This window comes from Rhinatrema bivittatum, chromosome 10, assembly GCF_901001135.1.
Source record: "Rhinatrema bivittatum chromosome 10, aRhiBiv1.1, whole genome shotgun sequence".
Lineage (NCBI taxonomy): Eukaryota > Metazoa > Chordata > Amphibia > Gymnophiona > Rhinatrematidae > Rhinatrema > Rhinatrema bivittatum.
This window is the reverse complement of record NC_042624.1, coordinates 25,694,812-25,717,205: the sequence shown is the minus strand read 5'-3', so window position 1 is coordinate 25,717,205 and position 22,394 is coordinate 25,694,812. Positions and strand designations below refer to the sequence as shown.

The 22,394-nt window shown below is 43.5% G+C and overlaps 1 protein-coding gene across 3 annotated transcripts in view; it reads right to left on the bottom strand.

Moving 5' to 3' along the window:
- LOC115099900 (dimethylaniline monooxygenase [N-oxide-forming] 2-like) overlaps positions 1–22,394 on the bottom strand; it is a 65,787-nt gene that overhangs the window by 8,051 nt on the left and 35,342 nt on the right. For all 3 annotated transcript variants that reach the window (XM_029617878.1, XM_029617879.1, XM_029617880.1), the window contains 3 exons: positions 16,644–16,786; positions 8,230–8,429; positions 5,733–6,088 (listed from right to left, as the gene is read on the bottom strand). In XM_029617878.1, the coding sequence (XP_029473738.1) occupies positions 5,733–6,088; positions 8,230–8,429; positions 16,644–16,786 (699 nt within the window). The remainder of the gene's footprint in view (positions 1–5,732; positions 6,089–8,229; positions 8,430–16,643; positions 16,787–22,394) is intronic.

Genomic DNA, 22,394 nt, shown 5'->3' with positions numbered 1-22,394 from the left:
TTCCCCTAACTCCCCAACTAAATAATTTAGCCAGATAAAAACGAGTGGTGCTAGAGGCATTCCCAGAGCGTGGCTTAATTTCATCCAGGCAGCACAGATATTCAGCACTGGCTGGAAAACTTTATCGGGACATCCAAGACAGCTAGGTCATGGGCCACCTTCCTTCCTGCCCCAAGATATTGTTTTAAATGTTGCCAGGCTGAGCAACCCCCCTTCTACCCCACTATTGGGCCAATTCTGTAAAGTATGCTCGGCCGTGCGCACTGCTTAACATGCGGTTGGCCACGTGTTTTCGATGGGCGTCTATTACCCCTTACAGTGTAAGGGGTTTAGCGCATCGAAAGTGCACAGTCAAACCCCCCTGGAAACTAATAGCACACATCACATGCAAATGCATGCTGATGAGGCTAGTAGTTAGTCACTCAGGGTAAGTAAAATGTGTGGCCAATCCAAGGGCTGGCGTTAATTTATGATCAAGTGTTAATTTATGAGCAGCTCAAAAAAGTGTACAGAAAAGCAGAAAATACTGCTTTTCTATACACCCTCCAACTTGAAATTATCTATTTAGCCTTCTTTCATCGTTCATTGTAATTTCCTTTCTCAGTTACCTGTAAACCGACATGATGTGTCCTACGAATGCTGGTATATAAAAAAGCGTTAAATAAATAACTATAAATAATATTCCTATTTTGTTGAATAAGCATAAATAAAAAATTAGAAAAAAAAACCAAAACAAAACAGCTTGAGGAGCATCAGGGAGGGGAATCAAGGCTGCTCAATCCCCACAACATTTTTTCACCCTGCGAGGCGGGACGGTGGGAAGGCTGAGACACCACTAGCCCCTGTTTTTTCAACATTCAAAAGCCCGGTGAGCAGCAAAGTTACCCAAGTAACTTCATTTGAATTTTACCCTGATATCCCTGAATATTTGGCTAAAGTTATCTGGGTAACTTTATCTGGAGAACGTCTCTGCATATTTATTTATTTATTTAACATATTTCTATACCGGTCTTCATGAAGGGATTCATATCAGACCGGTTTACATTGAACTTAGGGGTTTAACTAGTTAACCAAACAAGAGAGCCGAAGCAGAGTTACATATAACAAGGGGGATAAACTTGGGGGCTAAAGTAGCCAGGAAGTAGACAGAAAGCAATTAACTGGAAGAAGGTACTGGGATTATGACCTCCATAGGTTTTTGTGATGAGTTAACATGGGATTGTATGTAGCAGGTCATGTTTTTTTCTTGAAAGTGTCGTCCATGTGCTCCTTGCCTGCAGCCTGGTTCTAATACAAGCTTCCCAGGGCTAGGTTTGCTTCTTCTAATGATAGAGCAGGGCACAAATGCTGCTTGAGCCCAGTAGTACATTTCCATATGCAGGAGTTTATGTCTTCCATGACCACCGGAGACTCGAAGTTCTTTCATACTCACGTGGGGTATTTTCCCACCCCATACAAATTTAACAGCTAATCCTTTGAAGATAGCACTGCATATTAGTAACGGCAGCATATTGAATATGAAACTTAATAGGGATGGTCATCATCGTAAAATGTGCCACGCTGCTCATGTAGCACAGGGTCTTGTCTGATAATTGTTGCCCATCGCAGGGCTCGTGGAAGTACCCAGGGGGATCCAAATGGGGAGAGGAGCACCATTCCCTGTTGCTCACACCCAGAAGTAATTGCTGGTGATTTTAAAGTCCATTGTTAAAGGACCTGTCCTCCAGAATCTTAGCTATACCCACAGGTTAGTTGAGCATTGACTGGAAAATTAGTTTCATGGGTGTTTCCTCAGACTAAAACTATTTGAAAGATTCTCTATGACTTTGTCCTACAAATTCATGATTTTATAAACCTCTCTCATTTTCCCGCTCGGTCATCTCTTCAACAAGCTGAAGAGACCTGACCCACGTAGCCTTTCTTCATTAGGAAACTGATCCATCCACTACCGCTAGCCAAACTGTCCTCCACAAGAAACAGAGCCATCTCTATCATTGGCCCGAAATTATGGAACTCTTTACCTCAACACCTGAGCTCACAAGAAAACTTTAAATCTTTAAAAAAGATCTCAAAACATGGCTATTCAGCCAAACATTCAAAGATGGCATAGGATAAGACAACAGACCACACCCTTTGCATGTCCCACTTTGGGCATGCAATATCCTTCCAAAGACTATCTCACTGACTCACTGAAACCTTATCGATTTTTCACTCATTATCAGCTGTCCCCTTACATGATTTGAGCACGGATATATACTTCGTTATACTGTAGATATTGATTTTGATTAAGTTGCTGTTCGGAACCAGTTTCAGTTACTGTTAAATGCTTTGGATGTAACAGGTTGTTGTAAATGTAAACCGGAGTGAAGGCGATTTTTGCTCTACCTCGGTATATAAAAACTGCTAAATAAATAAACAAATAAATCCACAGAATCATTTTTGCTGCCCTTCTCTGTACCTTATCTGCTTTTGCTTTATATCTTTATGAGATACGGAGACACAAGGTGTGGTTGCACCAAACCTCTGTACAGAAGCATTTCGAGATTCTCAGTCTGATTCTCTGAGCCATTAAGAATAAGTCTTAACCTTCTCTTTGCTTTTTGGATTACTGCTGCCCACAGAAGGGAGGATTTCAGGGCATTGTCCACAACGATTGTAAGATGCTTTTGCTGAGTGGTGATTCCTAATGTGGAATCCAGCACTGTGTACATGCAAAGGGCAATTTTTAAAGCCATTTCCATCAGGAGAACAGCATTTTACATGTGAAAATTGCCCAATCTGGATATGGGTTAAAATAGGTGCATTCTGCACGGTGCATGGACTTTTATTTGCATTTTTCTGGGGTGGGATTAGGCTGGGGGAGAAAGCGACACGCAGGATTTCACAACTGCGTGCATTGTTGTGGTTTGGAAAAGGGTATCTGAAGAAAAAGTACGAGTACGCACGAACAATTACTTTCAAAACTTGTTTGAGGAGCACAGGTGAAGTGTACCTGCGGACTATGCAGTAACCTGGGCAGCTTGTTTTTCCCTGCTCGCATCGCTTTACACATTTTCACCTTCCGTTTAGAGGCCCAGTTCTCCAGCCTTGCAAAGTCCGGCGTGTACTCTTTTATTCTCGAAATTACGCATAAATTAACCCACTCAAGTTATGCCCTCGTTAGAGTAGGCACCACTTTGCATGGCTGACTGGCTGAGTTGATCCACTTACCAGCCTACTTACACTTGGGGATTTCAAAGGGCATTTATGTGCAGAAGTTCACTTTGAAAATTCGGGGTAAAGTCCATGTATAAGGTACACCCAGACTTTACCCGCACCTGTACAGTTGTAAAACCCTCTCCGTGTGCATGGGGGAGAAAAAAGCTTAGTAAATCAGGCCCTTAGTCTCCACGTTGGAGGTTTAGGACCTGGCACTGATGATGCACATGTGATATATCATGGGATCCACTCGCTTGGTTGATGCTAAAGATCTGAGAAATGTTTTGTGCACCAAGTGTCAAGTTTGTACGTCGCCTGATGTCAGTATAGAAGTCAGTATGGATCTCAGTCGCGCATATTTGTACGCATTCCTGGTAATCTGTGGGCAGTGTACATTCATCTAATTCGTTAGATATTTTTATTTTCATTTTTAATTATTTATATGACTGTACTTCTTATTTCGCATGATTGGTTAAATTACCGTGTTCTTTTTATGAAACTTTTTTGTATCTTAAATTTTGTTTTCTATGAATTTTATGTATTTTTATTTTAAGGAGTTATTGTAAACTGGTGTGAATGTATATACCAACATCGGTATAGAAAAAAAATAAAATTAAGAAATAAATATCTGTGACATGTAAAAGTTCAGACCTGCCAATTTCACTTTGTCTCTGACAATGGCCATCTTCTTATCTATTAACCTTATTAAACACACCACAGTCACTACATATTTTCTTTTCTAGTCTCGGCATCCCTGTACTCAGATTCCTTTTTTTGTTCCCTTTCAATACAACCCCTATCCCAGATTCAGTTTTCCAGCATTAGGACAGGGTTTTTTGCCTCTGGCAGGCCATTTCTAGCCTCTTTCTGATCTGTCTGTTTTGAGTAGTATTATTCAGCTTTGTGCAGCAGAAGTCGCTGGTTAATGTTGCTTGAAATTTCTGGATCTCATCCTACCAACAGCCCTAAATGTGGACCCAATATTCAGTTCGTATAGTAAATTTACTGGGAGATGCAGCAAGCCACGGTAGTGCTCTAACACACGTTAAATGTGTGATATAAGCAATATTATGCATAGCCCTGCTCTGGCTGCCTCTTCTAATGCAATGATCTTCTTTGAGTGTGAGTTCCATGCATGAATAATGCCAATGCATGCAAAGAGGGTCATTAATAGGCAATTTGATGCTAATATTTGATTATGGCTGACCAAGATTTTTAAGTTATTATACCCATGTTAATCTACCCTAAGTTATTATACCCATGTTAATTTACCCATGTACTAAGTTATTTTACCCATGTATTCTGTTTTCCAATTTTAATACCCTGTTTTATGTAACTTGCATTCCTTCATGCTTGTCGTTTTCAGTTACAACGTAAATCGAGATGATATGCAAATTCTGCATGAATCCCGGTATATAAAAATGTTAAATAAATAAATAAATAAATAAGAAAGTAGTCAGTCGTGATAAAACAACACCTTTTCAATTTTCAATAAGTGCAACATTAGAGCTCCCGCATTACATTTAAAAGGCTGCTACCTAAAAAAAAACCTAAAGCTGAGCCTGAAAGATAAGCTGAGCGGGGGATGAGGGCTAGGTCCAATCCACGGACCTTGCCTCTATGACATGGCAGGGGCAAGGTCAGGTCGGTGCCATTTTGAAAAATGGCATTGACTGGATGGGGTATTAGGGGCACTCCAGCTCCAATGAGGAACCTTCAGCTATTTTTAAAATGTTCGGGAGGTGCGGGAGGGGTTCAGGGGTGAGTGGGGTGACTATTGGGCAGAGAGTACCCCTGAACCCCAAATGACTTTAATGTTCAATTTTGGAGGGGGGTGTTGATGCGTGTGATTTTTAAACATTTATTTTTTTCGTGGAGAAGTCAGGGCTGCCAACATCTAGTGGCCAGTCTCTTAAGGCAATGGTGGTCCCTTGAGATTGTGGCCACCATCACACTTAAAGGGCTGCTCACCACATTCTTTTGTCCCTTGGTGTTTGGCAGCAAGACAAAAGAACGCACCATAGAGTTGTAATCTTTTTTTGGGGGGAGAGGCTCCACTATTATAGTAACACACCCCCCCCCATCACAATAGTGAGACCCCCTCCCATGACAGTACATCTCAACTTGATGAATCCAGGTCTTAGCTGGGTAAACTTATCTGGCTTACTGTGGAGGTATATTGAATAGTGCAGCCACACTCTTGAATATAGTTGGGTATCTTAAAGATAGCGGGCTAACTTTAGGGTAGCTCTTTGGCCTAATTGAATAACGGAGTTATCCAGATAACTTTTCTGGCTAACTCAACTCCTCCCAGCCATTAACTGGCTAGAATTTAATCCGATAAATTCCCAGATCTTCATTTGGCTGAATAACTTCTCATTATCCAGCTAAATGCTTTAGAATATGGACTTTCTGGCCACTGAAAACATTGGCCACTTGAAATACTGACTCCTAGTCCTGAATTCTAATCATTAGGCCATATTTTTTTCACTCCTGAAATGTTTTTCTTTTAAAGAGATTCCCTAATCACTTACCCTTAAACACTCTAGTGGCCCAACGAGCCTGAAGCTCTGCCGTTGGCATGATGGCTCCAAGTGGCTGGATAAGGCCAAGAACTCCCAGCGTTGGCTTGTCCAGGTCAGGAGGAAAGATGTTCTTAAAAAGGGAAGCCTTATTGTTCTCGACTTTGATAATGGACTCGTCCAGGAAAGGAAAAGAATATCTGTATCCTGTCGCAAAGATGACAACATCAACGCCTTCCTCAATTGTTCCATCTTCAAATTTCACCGAGGATTCGGTGAATTCTATCACATTTGGCTTCACTACTACATAACCACAAGTTATGCGGCTTGGAAGGTCATCGTTAAATAATGGCTCTTTCCACTGGGTGCTAGATAGAAAGACAGGCAAAAGACGGGGAACACAGAGAAAACAGCAGGATAAAATTCTCATTATCAGGAAATGACAGCAATCAGTCACCTTTTATGGCAACATCATAAACAAGACCATAGAATACTTCCCCACAACTCTGAGATAAAAAAACCCCATAGCATTATACACCAAGGACAATTACCCCTTGATGTATTCTTCAAAGAGTACAAGGGATAATTTTCAAAGAACGCAAAATCTGCAGGTAGTTAATACTAATTTTCATTGAGAAAGCACATGAAATGTTCACGTTGAGCGGTCACCTTTACACCTACGAATATATGCGGGCACTTCTTCCAGCAGAATGTACATGCATTGGTTTAAAAATTGTAAAATTCATGCATTTGTTCTGTTTTTATCAGTTATGTATTTTATGCTATATGCCGCCTAGAGCTTTGGCATTGGCTAGGATATATATTTTAAAAATAAATTATCTATAAATCACTCCAAACCCCTCCCTAAGCCTTCTCTTCTGACTGCCTCTCTGGTATGCAGTAAACTTTCCTGCTCATTGAATATCATCAACCTATTGGAAGCAGATTAGATGATGAAAATCTGGGCATGATTATAAAAAAATCAAGTATCGACAATCAGACCTCGGTGCATTTTGTCATCTATTACATGGGAAGAAGTAGGGGACAAAAAAAGCAAGGTCTCACTCAATAAAGCCCTTTGACGAGGCACCCATGAAATAAAGAGTTCCTGTTTATCTGAAAGATCTGAACCAACCATGCGTAAAAGTGCATCTACTTTAAACCTCCGGAATAGCTTCAAAAGCCAGGGTCAGCATCTAGCCTGGTCCACCTTAAAAATCAGCCAGTGGGAACTCAGCCCACCAGGGCATTTCCCTGCGGAGAGGAATAAATGCTCCGGTCTGGAGAGGAACAGGAAGGTCCAGGACTGGAGGTGCATATATGAATATCCTCGTTTTTGAGACAGAAACTCCTGAGCCAAGTAGGGTGGCCAACTTTTCCATAGGCCACGACTGGACACTAGAGGACCAGGGGTGTGGCTGGAGAATGGTGCCCCCTCAATTACATGCATTTTAGATCCATCTCTGTATCTGCAGAACCACTGGGAGCTGAGGGCTGGGCTGAGCACCTCCTCCTCTCCCTATGCTGTCCAATCACAGCATGGGATACAGCACAGCTCTCCTCCCAGAGGCTCTGACCTGCCTTCCTCTTCTTCTAACTAAGAGGCTGTGCGGAAAAAGGAGCATCCACCTGCAAAACTGGACATTTAGTGTCCGGTCAGTACTTTTGACCGGACACTGTACAGAATGCCTGACAACCTGGCTGTGTGGTCCAAAACTGGACAGTTGGCAACCCTAGAGATAAGCAGACTTTGCAGTTTTTCTTCTATAAGAAATGAAAAGTATTTTTGTGTGGGTCTGGAATCCAGCCTGCTTATTCTGTCCCTCCGCACCCTCGCTGAAGCCGGGGGCCACCGCATGCTATCTCCCCATGATTGACATGATTATTAGGGATGTGAATCGTGTGATCGATCGTCTTAACGATCGATTTTGGCTGAAGGGGGGGGGGGGGGGAAATCTGATCATCTTAGTTTTTTTGGTTAAAAAATCGTTTTATCGGGGGAGGCCGGGAAAACCGGCACACCAAAACAACCCTAAAACCCACCCCGACCCTTTAAAACAAATCCCCCACCCTCCCGAATCCCCCCAAAATGTTTTAAATTACCAGCTTGGGGGGGGGCCTCCTGACCCCCACAAGACTTGCCAAAAGTCCAGCGGGGGTCCGGGAGCGACCTCCTGCACGCGGGCCGTATTGCCAATATTCAAAATGGCGCCGGCGCTACCTTTGCCCTCACTATGTCATACGGGCCGACGTCGGTCGGGGTGGGTTTTAGGGTTGTTTTGGTGTGCTGGTTTTCCCGCTCTCCCCCTCTTTATGATTTTTTGATGATAAATCAGGGGAATTGCTATTGTATCACGGCTCTAACGATTTTTGACGATTTAAAATATATCTGACGATTGTTTTAAATCATCAAAAAACGATTCACATCCCTAATGATTATGCTTTTTCATGCAACTCTATCTTAGTTAAGTGTGCATTCACTGCACAGTAAAATGAAATACGCCCGTACCTGTCTCGGGGCTGTAAGCCGTAGTTGGAATGATCAAACCGTTCGTTCATCTTTTTTGCATTCAACCAAATTGCAATGGATGGAGGAAGGATATTTCGGAACCAATTTTTTAAACGAGTTGTGTACACAATGTCCCAGGGAAAACCATTGTCATAGACTCTGCTCATTAACCAGGCACCTCTTCTAGTGCTGAGGAAGACCTGTAAAAATAATGAAGGTTTCAACTGATGTGGTGACCTGATGCTCTCTCCCTTCTATGGTTAACTTCATTCTTTCCCATGTTACCCACACCTTTCCTGACACATAATTCAGTAGGGGTTGATATTCAAAAATCCATTGATGGCTGTCTTTATACAGATATTCAGCTGCACTTACTTGGCTGAGAGGCTCAATATCTACCTAAATCTACCTGTTCAAATCTAATTAGAGAGCTTGAGGCCTGTTTGCATGGGCTGGGGAAACCCAGTGAAATTCAGTTAATTAATGCTGAATATACTGCGTTAACCAGCTAAATTTGAGAGTCCTCCCCATTAACACATAGCACCTACCACTGACTCCTTTTTTTACCTTGCTAAATTTGTGCAGGTTGTAGCTTTTACCACGCACATTTGCTGGTTAAGGGGGACACATTTTTAAATGGGTAGATTTATCCAGCTAAAACCTGATTTTAGAATTTTAAGAGGGCAGAATTAACTCAGACCCATCCTTACCTTGAGGATGATAATTTTATCGTGCACGCCACAATCGATGGGGTGAGTGGTTAAAAAAGCAAGTTTAGAATAATAAATAAATGTATTTATTTATTCCCCGATATTGGTTAATGACACACTTTCCTCCCATATCCTTTGCCTCCATAACTTCCAGGCATGCTGTCCTCCTTAAAATCAGAAATAGGGGAGCCGTTGAAAGAACTGCCCGGAATAACTCGGACCTCACGCGGCGAACCCTCGGAGAGTGACCCGACCCCCCCCCCCCCCTGGCTGTGAGAGGGCAGAGCCGGATGACGTCAGAGGAGAGCTTCTGCCCATAAATCCATTGGCAGACGGCGCGCGCTGCCTAAGCCGCGTGCTCCGTAAGGGGCGCGTGGCTTGGACCGGCTTAGGCCAGCGAAGGCGAGAAGGCACCTCTCTTCCTTGATGTGGATATAGGTGTGATGCCCGGTCAGTTTCTCTAACTCCATATTGATGTATCGGCAGCAGGAATCGTGAGTAAAAGTATCAACTTGTTTTTTGGACTTTTTTCCTTTGTGCATTTTAAGTAAATTATTCCGCATACAAAATGGAAGGGGATGGTACATCCGGAAGCCTCGACCCCTGCGAGACCTTCCCCATTGCAAACAATGTTGACAAACTTTTACCCACCTGTAGAATCTTTAACCCTGGAGAGTCCCGCTATAATGGTTGGAGGAGAGCAAACCCCACCATTATTGGGAGAAGTGAGCTTAAGTCCCGAGGCTCCAACTATTCCTCCACCTCCGAAAATCAGCATACCCATCGGGGTCTCAGGCACAGCTGATACACGGATACCGATGGAACAGTTGAGTTCGTTCGAGGAGGACTGTGATGGTATGATGCTGCAAGATCAGGGTAAGGACCTTGGACTCCTTCCCTTCAGAGAGGTGCAAGGTATTGGAGAGACCTTGGAAAGATCCAGGATCTCTATACCATCAACAGGAACGGTAATAAGTCCCCCAGTGGGGAACAACGTAGTCCAGGAACAGACTAATGAAGTTTTTTTTACCTCTAATGCCTGAGGCCCTGCTAGGTAATCCAAAAACAGTGACAGTGGAAATGTTATGGCGTGCTATGAATATGTTGCAAAATAATATAATGAAGTTGAACAATAGTATTAAAGAGATGCAAAATGTTTTAGTAAATTTGAATCCCATGGTAGTTAACTATGGGACAGTTCTGACAAAAGTGCAAGAGAATATTTCCTCTATAGAAAAGGTACAATCTTCAATCATTAAGGGGGAATTAGCTTTAAATAAAAAAGTTGAAGTACTGGAAAATCATGTTAGATATACAAATTTAAGATTTGTTAATTTCCCCAAATGTAAGATGGTTTCAGCCAGGGAACAACTGAAAAATTATTTTTTGGAAATTTTGACATGGCAGCCTGAAAATTTTCCACAAATTACCAATGCTTATTTTATTAATGAAAAGAAAGTTACTACTTCAGAGCAGTTGGATATTTCCTTAAATGTAACCGAGCTAATTGAAACATCATATATCTCCCAAGTGGAGATGAAAGGTACTCTTTTGGTCAAGTTTGCAATGTCTTTAGATAGAGATAAGGTTTTAAAAGCCTTTATGTTGAAAAGATCCTCTCTCTACATGGGACAAAAAAATCTGGATTTATCCAGATGTCTCTCCAAGGAGACACAAGAAAAAAGGAAAAGAGTCATTGCTCTGGCCAATATTGCTAGGACATTTGGCATTCAGATAATGATAAGATTCCCTTGTAAGTGTGTCATGCGGGTGGAAGGAGCAAGATATGTGTATTATGACCCACTTCATTTAGAGAAGTTCCTGGAAGAACGAAGGAACCAAAGGAGGGAAAATAATGCCTAACCTAACCATTAGTTGGTAATAATATTATATCTACAAATTCCTGTTATATTTGAGTAACTTCATTATTATATTTTGGTTTAAATTTGCTCTGTGCTCCCATTTTTTGTTTGGTAACAGGATACAGGTAATGTAATTCATTGATGGTTATATTGATAGTCTATGGTTCTGTATATGAATTATCCTGTATACCTAAAAAATATTCAAAGAAATTTAAATAATGTAACTTGAATTGTTATTTACTTATTTATTTAAACTTTTTTTTATACCGACCTTCATGAAAAATATCATATCAAATCGGTTTACAAAGAACATTGTGATAAGAAACTTTAACTTTAACCTTAACATACTTAAGCATCAACAAGTTGTTGGAAAGTTACAATAAAACAGGGGTAATGGGTAGAGGAGAAGAATGCGCTAGAGGCGGAAAAAGGAACTCCATAACAATAACTGTACAGTAACAGTGACTTTGCTGAGGATTGTCTAGTTACATGCCTGGTGTCTGCGGCCTAATCAATAGCCTAGCTTGTACTGGGAAAGTTACAGGAAGGCTTGGTGAAACAGCCAGGTCTTAAGTTTTTTTTTGAATGTTTGCAAGCAATGTTCCTGTCTGAGGTCTGGTGGGATGGCATTCCATATGCTGGGTCCCGCTGTCGAGAAGGCCTGTTCTCTAGTGCTTGTTAGATGAGTGGATTTAGCGGGGGCGGCGTGTAGAGATCCTTTGTATATGTCCCTGATAGGTCTTGTGGAAGTGTGGAGCCTGAATGGGAGTTGCAACTCTAAGTGGATCTGGTGGTGAATGGTTTTGTGAATGATGGTAAGGGCTTTGTGCATGACTCTAAAGCTTATAGGGAGCCAATGCAGATCTTTGAGGATGGGTGTAATATGCTCTCTTCTTTTGGAGTTTGTAAGGATTCTCGCAGCTGCGTTCTGGAGCATTACTTATTGTAAATTGAAAATTCATAAAATTCATAAATAAATGATTAAAAAAAAAATCAGAAATAGCTGCTTGTGTCACTGAACAAATCCAGCTTCAGAGAATGAGAAGATCAAGGTTTTTCACTTTGGTTAATAATACTATTGAAACCCTATGGGTCAAAGTTGGGATTGTGGGATTATTTTTTAGAGCATTTTCAGGCCGATACAGTACAGTGTGCATCGGAGCGCACTGTTAACCTGCTTTTGGATGCGTGTTTTCCCTTACTCCTTATTCAGTAAGGGGAGGAAAATGCATGTCCAACCCGCGGCACCTAATAGCGCGCGGGATACAGAAAGTAAAATGTGCAGCCAAGCCGCACATTTTACTTTCAGAAATTAGCGCCGACCCAAAGGTCGGCGCTAATTTCTTCTGGCACCGGGAAAGTGCACAGAAAAGCAGTAAAAACTGCTTTTCTGTGCACCTTCCGACTTAATCTCTTGGCAAAATTAAGTCGGAGGTCCCGAAGAGTAAAAAAAAGTTTAAAAAAAAAAAATGTGAATTCGGCCAGCGTCCAGTTTCCGAGCCCGTGGCTGTCAGCGGGCTTGAGAACCGACGCCGGCAAAATTGAGCGTCGGCTGTCAAACCCGCTGACAGCAGACGCTCCTGTCAAAAAGGAGGTGCTAGGGACACGCTAGTGTCCCTAGCACCTCCTTTTCCCGTTTTTACTGCCGGGCCTAATTTAAATACTGAATCGCGTTTGCCCACTCTCCCGCGGACTTTACTGTATCGGCCTGTTTATTTTCCCAACAAGTTGTTTCTTTAAAAAATATCTGTGGATATTAATGATTGTATTGATTATCTGAAATAATTATTTAATTGCTTTCTGTTCCTTGAATTAATGGATATGCTTTTAAGTGAGTGGGTATAAGACATTTGAAAGGTAGAGTAGTGTATGAACTCTTCGGTTCGCCTTTGCTGCTTCTCCCCATGGCTTGATGCTGGGTAACATATTCAGATTTTATTGCTAAAGGTAAGTGGATGGTAGCCCTAGATGTTTTGAGCATGGTGGGAAATGCCTGTTTTGATGCATATATTTCAAGTCTAGAATGGTAGATCTTTGGCCTCCATCCTTTTGATGATGATCATACTCCTAAACCACGATGTGGTATGATATCAACAGCATAGACGTTACATGAAAAATAGTTGAGGACCTTTCTTTGTAATGTGATTCTAGTGATAAGAAAATAATTTCATTTTATAGCAGGTGCTAAAAAGTGGCAGAGACAGGATCAGTTGATTCAAAACTTGACTTTGTTGACCAGGAATACCTCGCTTTGAACTGGATCCCAGGTGCACTGGGAGATTCAGTCATTTTCTATAAGATGCTGGCAAGCTATGTGATGCATACATTTTTATTATAGTGGCTGCTGCAGTGTCTGTGGAAAGCTTAGGGGGATCCCACAGCAATGGGTTTGCTTGTGGACACCTGAATATTGCAGTAACAGCTAGGATTGTGCGGTGGAAAAATATTCGTTTTCGGGGTTTTTCCCCCCCACCAAATTCGGTTCATGGATTGCTTGATTTGTTTAATTTGTGCGATAAAAACAAATCAAGCAATAAAAATGAAACACCGAAAAATGGCCTAAAATTGAAAAAGGAGGCTCCCACCTGCCTATCCAGAAAAATGCTGGGGGCAGAATCCACCCCGGCCGCCACTTACCCATTTCAGAGAAGATCCACCAGCAAGGTCTAGGACCAGGCCGAAACCTCGGCCTTGAATAGGCTGAGGTCACAGTAGCCTACTCCACCCTCGGCCTATGCAAGCCTGATGCTTCGTCTGAATCCAGGCCCGACCCTGGGGCCTGGCCCAGAGGTCAGGTCCTGACACTAGGGCCTCAGCCTAGACTGGAGCCCAGACCTAGGCCCAACACTGTTACCTGGCCTGGAGGTCGGGTCCTGATATAGGGACTGGGGTCCAGACCCAGGCCGAAGCTGTGATCCAGTCTGGAGGCTGGGTCCCGATGCCAGTGCCTCAGCCTGGACCCAGGCTCGACACCATGACCTGATCTGGAGGCTAGGTCCCGAAGCCTGGACCTCGGCTGGAGCCCAGATCCAGGCCTAAAGCCACAACCCAGCCTGGAGGCTGTCCCAATGCTGGGGCCTCGGCCTAGGGTGGGGCCCAGACCCATGCCTGGCACTGTGACCTGGCCTGTAGGTCAAGTCCCAATGCCAGGGCCTCAGCCTGGACCCAGACCTGATGTTGCAACCAGACCTGGAGGCCGGGTCTCGAAACCTAGGCCTTGACTGGAGCCCAGACCCAGGCCTGATGCCACAACCCGGCCTGGAGGCCAGGTCCCACTGTCGTGTCCTAGGCCTCGGGTCAGCCCAGGCCCTATGCTGCTCCCTCATTGTCCTCTTCTTTTTTCTGATGCTGTCCGCTGGGGTTGCACCGGAGACAATGAATTCCGGTGCATTCACCCCACTGGACGGCGTCATTTTGATGTACAGCAATTGTACGTGCAATATTGTACATCAAAATGGCGCCTTCCAGTGGGGTGAATGCACTGGAGTTAACTCCATCTATCTATGCAATCATCTTTAAATGACAAATACAGAATTGACCCCTCAACTGGGAAATCTTTTCCTCCAAAGACCATTCAATATTCACTCCTCTATATTGATTTCATTATTTTTATTAGTATTTTTATTTTGCCATGTATATAGTGCCCTAAACTGGGGAACTGTGCAACAAATTATAAAGAAGTAGAAAGGGTCCTTGCCCCACAACGAGGAAAGTTTTAAGACCCACGCACAGGCGCACATGTGCATGTATTTGCCAGTGCTCGTACATGGACATGGTGATTTTATTCGTTTATAACATACATGCGTATATGCGCCTAAACGCCTAAACGCGTGTGTTATAAAATCGGCTATGTGTGCATACATGTGAGCACGATTGTATATTGACGTGTGCATACATACACAAATGCCGCCTCACACGTGCTAATAAACTTTTCTTTTACTATAATGCCATGTGATTCTGTTTCCTATAGAGTATAAGAATCCGAATGTGCTTTGTAAATATGATGTTGCTTATATTAAAATAGTAATACAGTGTGGGGTAGATATTTAAATAAATGGCCATTTATCTGTTAGCCGAACAGAGTTATCTGGCTAATTTCTTATAAAAATGTTTTCAAATATATTCATCTTCTCTGCAGCAATTCTTCCTGTACCATTCATCTCCAATGCATTTTCTCTGAGTTTCGAGTTGTTTTATTTCCCATTATATCCTATAGAGCCAAGCTGAATAAATGCTTGAGAGGCAGGGTTGGGGCTGAAGAACGGGCTAGCCTTTTGTGTTTCTTGCACTTGTTATATTATTATGTTATTTCCCCTGTCATGTGGAACTGTTTAATCATTTGTATTCCTTGCCTCTCCTCCTTTGTTCACTACACCTTCCTTGTTATTTTCGCTTTACTCCCCCTCCCCTGTTTTTTGTATTTCTCATAGTTCTAGGTAAACCGATATGATGTACCCACGAATACCGATATAAAAAAAAAAAGCTGTTAAATAAATAAATAAATAGACCTGCCGCCATAAGCTTCCTCCACTTCAAAATGTTGCTAACATTGTCAGAAGGTCTTTGCGTGTCAAGATGGAATAATGGTCCTTATGAGATGTGATATATTGCACCTAAAATCCTTCACTATGCGGCCTACATATAAACCTGCGCTATTTTTTAGCATACATATTTAATGCATGCACTAAAATCAGTGGTATGTACTAAGCCTGACAGCATACATTAATGCCCACTAGGGATGTGCAGAGCAAAATTTTATGTTCATATTTTTTATGTCCGAAAGGGGGTCCCACTTGCGGCCAATATGGACATAAAAAAAATCCAATGAGTTGGGTATATGTACATATGTGCAAAAAAAAAATTTAAACCCCCTCACCCTCCTTAATCCCCCCCCCAGACTTACCACAACTCCCTGGTGATCGAGCGAGGAGTGAGGACGCCATTTCTGCAATCCTTGGCGAGAAGCATGTGACGTCGGTGGCACGTCGAGTGACGCGGCGTCACGTGATTCCCGGCTCGTTCGCGCCGGACGGCTCGTTCGGCCCAAAAAGAACTTTTGGCCAGCTTGGGGGGGCCTCCTGACCCAAAAATGGACCCGACATGGAGGAGCTTGGGGGGGGCCTCCTGACCCGACATGGGGGTCAGGAGGCCCCCCCAAGCTGGCCAAAAGTTCTTTTTGGGCCGAACGAGCCGTCCGGCGCGAACGAGCCGGGAATCACGTGACGCCGGCGTCACTCGACGTGCCACCGACGTCACATGCTTCTCGCCAAGGATTGCAGAAATGGCGTCCTCACTCCTCGCTCGATCACCAGGGAGTTGTGGTAAGTCGGGGGGGGGGATTAAGGAGGGTGAGGGGGTTTATATTTTTATTTTGGCTCAACAATCGCGATTTCCCACATATCGAACATATCTATGTTCGATATGTGGGAAATCCGATCGTTTATGTCGAATCAATTTTTTAAGTAAAAAAAAAATATGAGTTGCGTTTTACTAATGCGGTCAATCCGAATGCACACCCCTAATGCCCACTAATACGGCTGCACTAACAATAACTCTGGCATGTTACATTTCAGCATGACCTTGTCTGTACAACAGATCCATACCCTGGTAATTGGCTTATTAGTCCTTTATTAACTTGTGATAAATTTGCTCCCTCCATCTACGCCCAGCAAACGTACCTGACCTGGCCTGACCAACTCTGGAGGCTGCTGGACTGGGGTCACAGAAGAAAGACTAGCGCCATCCAGGGTAAAAATGGCAGCTATAGTGCTTCACATGATCGTTTGAGGTCTCTGCAAGCTCTTATTTCACGTCAGTCAGTAAGTATTAGGAGTAACAATACCATTGCAGCTGTATGACTAAGCTCCACCGCCAGGTCTGCGCCAGAGTTCCCCATGCCAAGTACGAGTATCTTCTTTCCCCGGAACTCCTCAGGAGTCTTGTAAAAGCGACTGTGCAAATGTTGGCCTTTAAACTTATTTATTCCTGGAAGGAAAGCAAAGGGTAAAATGGTAGAATGTGTAAAGATGAAAATCTGCCCTTATCTCTCTCAGATATTAAATCTACTATGGTGGGGACACAGGAATTACAAGATCCCTTTTATGGGTTAACAGCAAACACTAAACTCTTTTTCTCTCACCTTCATGATGATTATTTTAGGTTGTTTTTTTTTTTTTTTCCAAATACTATATAAATATAGACCCTCTGCTGTAAAAACTGAACTCTGTTACTTAAAGAACTGTGAATATGATGTACTCAATCGATTTTTTTTAACAAAAAAACATCATATATGGAACTGGAAACTCATTTAATTATAAGAAAAATTCACAGTCACAAAAATATGACTGTGGTACATAAGAACATAAGAAATTGCCATGCTGGGTCAGACCAAGGGTCCATCAAGCCCAGCATCCTGTTTCCAACAGAGGCCAAACCAGGCCACAAGAACCTGGCAATTACTCAAACACTAAGAAGATCCCATGCTACTGATGCAATTAATAGCAGTGGCTATTCCCTAAGTAAACTTGATTAATAGCAGTTAATGGACTTCTCCTCCAAGAACTTATCCAAACCTTTTTTGAACCCAGCTATACTAACTGCACTAACCACTTCCTCTGGCAACAAATTTCAGAGCTTTATTGTGCGTTGAGTGAAAAAGAATTTTCTCCGATTAGTCTTAAATGTGCTACTTGCTAACTTCATGGAATGCCCCCTAGTCCTTCTATTATTCAAAAGTGTAAATAACCGATTCACATCTACTCGTTCAAGCCCTCTCATGATCTTAAAGACCTCTATCATATCCCCCCTCAGCTGTCTCTTCTCCAAGCTGAACAGCCCTAACCTCTTCAGCCTTTCCTCATAGGGGAGCTGTTCCATCCCCTTTATCATTTTGGTTGCCTTCTCTGTACCTTCTCCATCGCAACTATATTTTTTTTGAGATGCAGCGACCAGAATTGTACACAGTATTCAAGGTGCAGTCTCACCATGGAGCGATATAGAGGCATTATAACATTTTCCGTTTTATTCACCATTCCCTTCCTAATAATTCCTAACATTCTGTTTGCTTTTTTGACTGCTGAAACACACTGAGCTGACGATTTCAATGTGTTATCCACTATGATGCCTAGATCTTTTTCCTGGGTGGTAGCTCCTAATATGGAACCTAACATCGTGTAACTACAGCAAGGGTTATTTTTTCCTATATGCATCACCTTGCACTTATTATTATTTGTTATATACCAACATTCGATCTGAGCCAAGCCGCACATTTTACTTTAAAAAATTAGCGCCTACCCAAAGGTAGGCGTTAATTTCTGCCGGTGCCAGGGAACTGCACAGAAAAGCAGTAAAAACTGCTTTTCTGTGCACCCTCCAAATGAATATCATGGCGATATTGTCGGAGGTCCCAAAAGTTTAAAAAAAAAGAAAAAATATTGAAATAGGCCCGCGGCTTGTGGGTTGAAAACCGGATGCTCAATTTTGTTGGCGTCCGGTTTCCGAACCCATGGGTGTCAGCGGGCTCGAGAACAGATGCCGGCAAAATTGAGGGTTGGCTGTCAAACCCGCTGACAGCCGCCGCTCCTGTCCGAAAAGAGGCGCTAGGGACGCACTAGTGTCCCTAGCGCCTCTTTTTACCGTCGGCCCTAATTTAAATAAATTAAATTACTGTATCACACGCACAGGAGTGTGTCCTGTGCGCGCACTGGGAGAGCGGGCCCGCCAGTTTGTACCTGAGGCAATGTAGGGTAAAGTGACTTGCCCAAGGTCACAAGGAGCGACAGCAGGACTCGAACCCTGGTCTCCTGGTTCGTAGCCTACTGCTCTAACCCCATTTGGATGCCCAATCTTCCAGTCTTGTATTTGAAAAAAACCTCTTAAAGTGAGAAAAAAACCAAATCATATACACATGTACTAAATTTCTCACTGGATGTGGGACATATGGAAACAGATTTACTGTGAAAGGTTACCAGAAAGGGAACTTTTGACAGGACGTCTTCTCAACAGCCCTATATGGGAGATATAACTGCGGACCTGCGAGGAACCATTTTCTGATTACAGCACGACGCGGCATTCAGCAGCACTCAGTATTGATATTTAAGCTAAGTATGATTCTAACTTACAAGTTAATTAAGTGTCTAGCATAATAAGGGACATTATACTTTATTCCAAAGCAACCGATAATTATATCTTTCTGCACAGAAGCTTTCAGCTCATATAGGTTATCTGGTACATTTCCTGGAACCCAGTGCATTATGATGGTTGCTGGACTATCACAGTAAATCTGTTTCCATATGTCCCACATCCAGTGAGAAATTAGTACATGTGTATACAATCTTCTGGTCTTGCAAGGTCCTCCTGTAATGTATCACAATCCACTTGTGATTTAACTACTCTGAATAATTTTGTATCATCCGCAAATTTGATAACCCCCAATTGTTGTATTCCTTTCCAGATCATTTATAAATATATTGAAAAGCACTGGTCCAAGTACAGATCCCTGAGGCACTCCACTGTTTACCCTTTTCCACTGGGAAAATTGACCATTTAATCCTACTCTCTATTTCCTGTCTTTTAGCCAGTTTGTAATCCACGAAAGGACATCTCCTCCTATCGTATCCCATGACTTTTTAGTTTTCTTAGAAGCCTCTCATGATGGACTTTGTCAAACGCCTTCTGAAAATCCAAATACACTACATCTACCGGTTCACCTTTATCCACATGTTTATTAACCCCTTCAAAAAAATGAAGCAGATTTGTTAGGCAAAACTTCCCTTGGGTAAATCCATGTTGACTGTGTTCCATTAAATCATGTCTTTCTATATGCTCTATGATTTTGATCTTGAGAATAGTTTCCATTAATTTTCCCGGCACTGAAGTCAGGCTCACTGATCTATAGTCAACCAGATCGCCCCTGGAGCCTTTTTTAAATATTGGGGTTACATTGGCCACCCTCCAGTCTTCAAGTACAATGGATGATTTTAAGGATAGGATACAAATTTTAACTAATAGATCAGAAATTTAATTTTTGAGTTCCTTCAGTACCCTAGGATGCATACCATCTGGTCCAGGTGATTTGCTACTCTTTAGTTTGTCAATCTGGCCTACTACATCTTCCAGATTCACAGTGATTTCGTTCAATTCATCTGACTTATCACCCTTGAAACCATCTCCGGAACTGGTATCTCCCCAACATCGTCATTAGTAAACACGGAAGCAAAGAATTCATTTAGTCTTTCTGCAATGGCCTTATCTTCCCTAAGAGCCCCTTTAACTCCTCGGTCATCTAATGCTTCGGATATATTTAAAAATGTTTTTATTATGAGTTTTTGCCTCTATGGCCAACTTCATTTCAAATTCACTCTTCGCCTGTCTTATCAATGTTTTACACTTAACTTGACAATGCTTATGTTTTATCCTATTTTCTTCAGATGGATCCTTCTTCAAATTTTTGAAGGATGTTTTTTGGCTAAAATAGCCTCTTTCATCTCAACTTTTAACCATGACGGTAATCATGGTTAAATCATGGTGGTATAAGCTTAGACCGTAAAACGAGAGAAACATACAAATGAAAGTACAACTCTCGTCACATTATATGAGGTCTCTACTCACATAATATAATTAAAGGAGTTTCAATATATGATGATTTTTTGTTAAAAAAGTAAAAACTGAACTGACATACCAGCCAGGCTGGAAACTGAACCAGGATATAGTTAATGTCTGCCTCAGTTTCCCGATGATATTTTTATCTATCAGTGATACAATGAACTTTCACAACAACATTTGGGGTAGATTTTCAAAGGGTTGCACGCGTAAAATATGTGCGCAACCCCTGAAAACCTACCCCTGCACGCGCCGAGCCTATCTTGCATAGGCTTGGCGGCGAGCACAAGTCTTGGGACATGCGTAAGTCCTGGGGCTTGAAAAAATGGACGTTCCGGGGCGGGGCCGTAGGCCTCCGGAGCAGCCACCGGGCCGGGGATGGAGATCTGGCACGCACTAGGCATAACCTCTTCAACAAAGGTCAGGGGGAGGGTTTTAGTTAGGGCTGGGGAGCAGGTTAGGTAGGGGAAGGGAGGGGAAGGAACACGGTGGAAGGAAAGTCCCTCCGAGGCCACTCCGATTTCGGAGCAGCCTCAGAGGTAATGGAGGAAGGCTGCTCGGCTCAGCGCGTGCAAGTTGCACAATTGTGCACCCCCTTGCGTGCGCCGACCCTGGATTTTATAACATGCGCGCGGCTGCACGCACATGTTATAAAATTGGGTGTAGATTTGTTCGCGCTGGCTTGCGCGAACAAATCTATGCCCGCACGCATATTATAAAATCTGGCCCAGTATGTATTAAGATTTATGTCTCATTGTTGTGATTGTTCAGTCAGGAAGTGGATCCTTGGGCCGCCCGTCCTGGAGGACGGAAGGGAGGCAGAGCTCTGTGGTCTAGACGAGTCTTCACCTGGAAACCTGTGACTCCTCCAGAGGAGCTGTGGGAGCCCGGGTCGCTAGGACTTAGGAGTCTTCACCCTGGAAGCCCGAAGTTCCCCCGGGAGGAGCCCGTAGGAACCCGGACCGCTGGGACTTAGGAGAAGCTCGAAGAAACCAAGGAGGAGAATACAATCCGGAGTCGGGGCAGGTGGATGGCAAGCAGAACGGAGTCACGGACCGGGGTCAAGGCAGGCGGCAGGCAAGCAGAGTAGAGGTCACGAACCGTAGTCAAGGCAGGCAGATGGCAAGCGGAGCGGAGTCACGGACCGGGGTCAAGGCTGGCGGCAGGCAGGCAGAAGTCAGAGTAGTAGAGCAAGCAGAATTCAGGAACCGAGACAGCAGGCGGAACCAGGGTCAGGCAGGCAGGAATCAGGAACCAGGCAAGCAGGAATCAGGAACCAGGCAATCCGAAAGGCAACTAGAGCTCAACAGAGAGACCTCGTTGCAAGGCATTTTGGAAGCGCCAGAGTCCCGTTTAAATCCCCTACCCGGCGTCTGATGTCACAGGGGGCGTGTCTGCACATCCGGGTGCAGACGCCTCAAAACGTGGCCCTTCGCACGCGCGCGCGTTCCCCCGTCGAGGGGAGGAGTCTTCGGCGGCGTTTCCTCGTGGAAACGCCGCTGCCATGCGGCCCTGGAGGCCAGGAACCCGGCGGTTCGCGGCGCGGCAGCACAAGGTAAGAGCCCAGTCACTAAGCTAGTGACCGGGATCGTAACAGTACCCCCCCCTTTACGCCCCCTCCGTAGAGGACCGGGCTTTCCGGGATTGTCCAAATGGAATTGGGTTAGCAGAGACTTGTCCAGAATGTTTCGTGCAGGTTCCCAGGAGTCCTCCTCAGACCCACAGCCCTCCCATGCCAGCAAATACTCCCATCGACGATTGTGAAAGCGCACATCGCGTACCTCGTGTACTTGGTAAACAGGTTCCCCAGGAGATGAGACTGAGATATCATCAGGAGTGAGTCGATGAAAACGGGAGTGCACAACTGGTTTCAGAAGGGACACATGAAACACATTGTGAACACGCAAAGATGATGGAAGACGGAGTCTGTAGGATACCAATCCTATTCGCTCTGCCACCGGAAACGGACCACAGAACTTGGGAGCCAACTTGC